General features: G+C 43.7%; 1 protein-coding gene across 1 annotated transcript in view; it reads right to left on the bottom strand.

Annotated features, from left to right (window-relative positions):
• Positions 1 to 1,461: 1,461 nt before the first annotated feature.
• The window catches only part of LOC119598522 (coiled-coil domain-containing protein AGAP005037-like), a 223,097-nt gene continuing 219,558 nt past the window's right edge, over positions 1,462 to 5,000 (bottom strand). The window contains exon 8 of the mRNA XM_037948147.1: positions 1,462 to 1,653. Within this exon, the coding sequence (XP_037804075.1) occupies positions 1,594 to 1,653 (60 nt within the window). The 3' untranslated portion in view covers positions 1,462 to 1,593. The remainder of the gene's footprint in view (positions 1,654 to 5,000) is intronic.

Here is a 5,000-nt window from a genome sequence, read left to right as displayed (position 1 = left end):
TAATTCTAACGAATAAAGCAAAAAGGAAATAGACAGATTACAGATCCGAAAACTCCCAGAGCTCACCCACAAAAGGCGTTTGGATCAGCGCAAGGAGTTTTAGAAACCGGAGAGTCTGTTCCGTAAGTAGAGAACAATGAACACGAAAGAGTACTAAAGGGGAAATACTTGTTAAGACCGCCGGGGAAACCTTTTAAAGAGGAAGAAAGGCCTCTGAAACCTCATGTCTCTGGCGCGGCATGGCGTAAGTTCCTCTGGCGCATGGTGTGTGAATGTGTGCATGACGATATTTTTACGTGCAAATGGCAGTTTAATGTGTGGATTGTTTTTCAATATCTGTTCTTTTCTTTTCAATTTGTATTATATTTTAATGTGTGTATGGTATTTCAATATTTGTATATTTTTTTTATTTATGTGTGTATATTGTATTTCAGCATAAATGTATGTTGTTCTAATGTGTGTATGGTATTTTAATATGTGCTGATATTTTGAAATGTGCATGGCATCCTTATTTTTACCTGTGCATCATATTTTAAAATGTACATGATATTTTAACACGTGCATGATATTCAAAAATGTGCACTGTATTTTAACATGTCCAATATATGCAAGCGCGTGCATAAGTTAACGCAGGGATGATATTTTAACATAAACACAATGTTTAAAGTATACAAACATATAAACTTACATGAATGACGTGGTACCTGTTGAGCATCTCTTCGGACTTAACTTAAATCATGAAAAAAATACAAATAAACCATCAAAAATAACAATAACAATCATAATAAAAGATACAATCGAACACACATGCGTACCAATTATGCGAGGATCCCGTACGACAGGCCTACCAACCGCCTAATCCAAGAACAGCAACTTAAAATGCACTGTCTTACTCCAAGTATACTAACTTCTTGGGCCATAGTTTAGTTCGTCTACAAAGTATGATAACTTAGTCCAGAGTTTCGGCCCTAGTTCGGGAGACTTAGGCCTGTGATAACATGGTCTAAGTTTGCCGACTTAGAGTGTCATTTCTTTAATAAGGTTTGTCGATGCGGAATATGTTAAGGATATACTATTTCATAATTGCAAAAGGCTGTAGATATGTAGGTAGATAGATAGATAGACAGGAAGATATACACGGAGAGAGAGAGAGAGAGAGAGAGAGAGAGAGAGAGAGAGAGAGAGAAGAGAGAGAGAGAGAGAGAGAGAGAGAAGAGAGAGAGAGAGAGAGAGAGAGAGAGAGAGAGAGAGAGAGAGAGAGAGAGAGAGAGAGAGAGAGAGAGAGAAGAGAGAGAGAGAGAGAGAGAAAGAAAAAAAAAAAAAAAAAAAAAAAAAAAAAAATATATATATATATATATATATATATATATATATATTATATATATATATAGAGAGAGAGAGAGAGAGAGAGAGAGAGAGAGAGAGAGAGAGAGATAAAATAACTCCCTACAGCCGCACACACAAACACCCAACACGCGAATAAGATAAAGAAATACAATTGAAAATAGACACGAGAATCCTGCAACACGGCCATATTTCGACCCCGATTGCACCATGCAACGCCTCCTCCTTCTATTCTTCCCATTTTCAACATTACCTGACAACAGAAGGACCCACGTGGACGATCTTATGCCTTGGTAAAGCACCCCTTACCTGTAAAAGGAAAATAGAAGGGTATTAGTGCATTATGAAAAGGAAAGAGTGATGTATGGCAACGTGTGGTGTTGAGGGTCGGATTGTATGATATAAAAGGAATGGTGTGATTAAGGTTAATCGAGCATATGGAATGAGGGATTTGGAAGCTGGGAGAGAGAAAGGCAGAGAGAGAGAGAGAGAGAGAGAGAGAGAGAGAGAGAGAAAGGCGGAGAAAGAGAGAGAGAGAAAGAGAGAGAGAGAGAGAGAGAGAGAGAGAGAGAGAGAGAGAGAGAGAGAGAGAGAGAGAGAGAGAGAGAGAGAGAGAGAGAGAGAATAAGACAGAGACAGAGACAGAATAAAACAGAGACAGACAGACAGACAGGAGGACAGAGAAAGACAGAAACAGACAGATAGGGAAAGAGAACGCTTGAATAAAGAGAACGATAAGAAAGCACCACCATCGTTACTTTTACAGACTACAGCAACAACAACAACAACAAAACATATTCCGTTTCTACACCACCTGAAGTCTCCTGACGTGAATAACTGACCCATCACTTCAACAAACAAATAAAAACGACCATCTGTCCTCAATTACCCTAATTCATTTCATCATTTCTCCCCCCCCCCCTCCCCGCCACTTTTCCCTCTTGGTACCTTAATTAATTAGTGAAGTTTCCCTGACATAATAAACCCCGATCTAGAAATTAAAACAGAAATTCAAACTTTTAAATCTCTGATGTTAATAAAAATATAAAGAATAAGGTGGATTTAGCAGCAACCAGATTAATAAACAAATGCATAGATAAATGAGTAAGTAAATACATAAATAAACAAATAAAAACAAACAGAAAACAAACAAACAAATAAATACACAAATTATACAAGGCGGATCTAGTTGCAGCTATAAAGACAAACAAATAAACTAACAAACAAATGAATAAACAAATAAACAAATAAATACCCATACAAACAAACAACCCAACAAACAAATAAATAAAATACACAAACAGATACACAAATAAATGAAAGAACAATCAAGAAATAACAAATAACAGAAACAAACAAACAAAGAAACACGCAACAACACATACGCCACGTCAATTTTCTATCCATTCAAACCACAATTACTCGCGCTCTCTGTGCATATCTGTATTAAATTGAAATGCAGTTCGAGTTTGTAAGTCATTTCACCCTGGGAAGGAGTAGGGGAAAGGGGGGGGGGAGCAGGGAGAAGGTGGGGGGAGGAGAAGGTGGGGGGAGGAGGGGGGAGCAGGGAGAAGGTGGGGGAGGAGGGGGGAGCAGGGAGAAGGAGAGAAGGAGGGGGGGAGGAGGGGGGTGAGCAAGGAGGGAAGGAGGGGGGGAGGAGGGGGTGAGTAGGGAGAAGGTGGGGGGAGAAGGTGGGTAGGAGGAGGGGTGAGTAGGGAGGGGAGGTGGGGGGAGGAGAAGGGGAGGAGGGGGGGAGCAGGGAGAAGATGAGGGGTGGAGGGGGAGGAGGGGGGGAGGGAAGGGATGGGGGATGGGGGAAAGGAAGATGAGAGGGGAGATGAGAGGGAGACGAGAAAGAGGAAGGGGACAGAGGAGAAAAGAGAAAACAGAAATGGTGTGGAAAAGAGAAGAGAAAAGAGAAAATGGGGAGAGAAGAGGAGAGGAAGAGGAAGGGAATAGGGGAGAGAGAAGAAAGAGGGAAGTCATAGGGAAGAGAAGAGAAAGAGAAATGGGGTAAAGTAGAGAAGATAAATAGGAAGCGGATAGAGAGAATAGAAAAGAGAAATAAGGTAAAGGAGAGGATAAAAACGGTAGAAGAGAGAAGAGAAAAGCGAAATGGGAGAAAGGAGAGAAAAGAAAAGAGAAATAGAGTAGAGGAGAGAAGAAAAAAGAGAAATGGGATAAAGGAGAGAAGAGAGAAGAAAAGAAAAATGGTAGAAAGGAGAGAAAGGAAAAGCGAAATAGAGCAGAGGAGAGAAGAGAAAAGCAATGTGGGGGAGAGGCGAGGGGAGAAAGAGGGAGGGGGGGGGGTGCCTTCCACGCGAGGGCTGCAAATCCTACAACCAACAGGGTTATTTTCGCCGAGTTGTAGCGACAACGTAGAAGTGTAGATTTCTGTCGTGCTGTAGTTTCCTCCGAGGTTATATCGCCGAGGTAAAAGACCCTCTGGCGTAGATGTGGGGCGATCGAATGTATACAAGAAAGCTAAATTTACAGCAACGTGAACTTTATCTCTCTCTCCGTCTTGTTCCGTTTCTTTCTTTCTCTTTCTCTTTCTTCCTCTTTCTTTTCTTTTCTTTATTCCTGTTCTTTTAATTATTTTTTTTTCTCTCTATTCCCCTTCCTGTTCTTCTCCCCTTTCTTCTCTCTTGATTTTGATATTTCTCTTTTCCTCTCCTCTTTTATGTTTTTTTTTTCTCTCTCTCTCCTTCTCGCTTTCTTTCTCTCTCTCTCTCTCTCTCTCTCTCTCTCTCTCGTCTCCCTCCCCTCTCTCCTCTCTCTCCCTCCTCTCTCTCTCTCTCTCTCACTTTTCCTCGTCTCTCCTCTCTCTCTCTCCTCTCTCTCTCACTCTCTCTCTCTCTCTCTCGCTCGCTCTGCTCTCATCTCCTCTCTCTCTCTTTCTCTCTCTCCCACTCTCTCTCTTTCTCTCCCTCGCTCCCTCCCTTTCTCCCTCTCCCTCTCCCTCTCCCTCTCCTTCCCTTCCTCTCTTTACAATTTGTACATGTGTGTGTGTGTGCGTCTGAATGTACGTCAGAATATACGCACACTCGAAATGTTTCATTGCATACAGAGCCGAGCGCCTCCCGTCACTCAGCGGCCTCGTGCGCTTGGATCCTTGCTACGAAGGTGGGGGGGGGGAGAAGGAGAGGGGGAGGGGGTGAAGGGAAGGGGGAAGGGGAAGGTAGAAGGGGGAGGGGGATGGGGGAGGTGGAGGGAGAAGGTAGAAGGGGGAGGGGGATGGGGGAGGTGGAGGGAGAAGGAGGAAGGAGGAGAGTTGCGGGAGAAGAGGGAGGGGGAAAGCGGGAGAGGAAGGGAGCAAACAACCATAAACATCTAAATGAGACGGAAAAAAAGAGGGAGGGTTCAGGAAAATGAAACAAAAAAAAAAAGTAGGGAAATAAAGGGGAAGAGATATGGCGCCAGTGGAGGGCGAAGGGATAGCTTCTCCCTTCTCCCTCTCTCCCCTCTCCCTCCCTCCCTCCCTCCCTGTCTACCTCCCTCCCTCCCCCTTTCCCTCTCCCTCCTCTCGCTCTCCCTCTCCCTCTCCCTCCCTCCCCCTCTCGCTGGGATGCCGAACCGATCCCGCTTTAATGGTGGGCTTTCACGCGGGATCACCAACCTATCCCGGCCTGATCCCGCGCGGGGCTTCCTCGTTA

Source organism: Penaeus monodon, chromosome 41 (assembly GCF_015228065.2).
Source record: "Penaeus monodon isolate SGIC_2016 chromosome 41, NSTDA_Pmon_1, whole genome shotgun sequence".
NCBI lineage: Eukaryota > Metazoa > Arthropoda > Malacostraca > Decapoda > Penaeidae > Penaeus > Penaeus monodon.
This window is presented reverse-complemented; position numbering and strand designations above follow the sequence as displayed.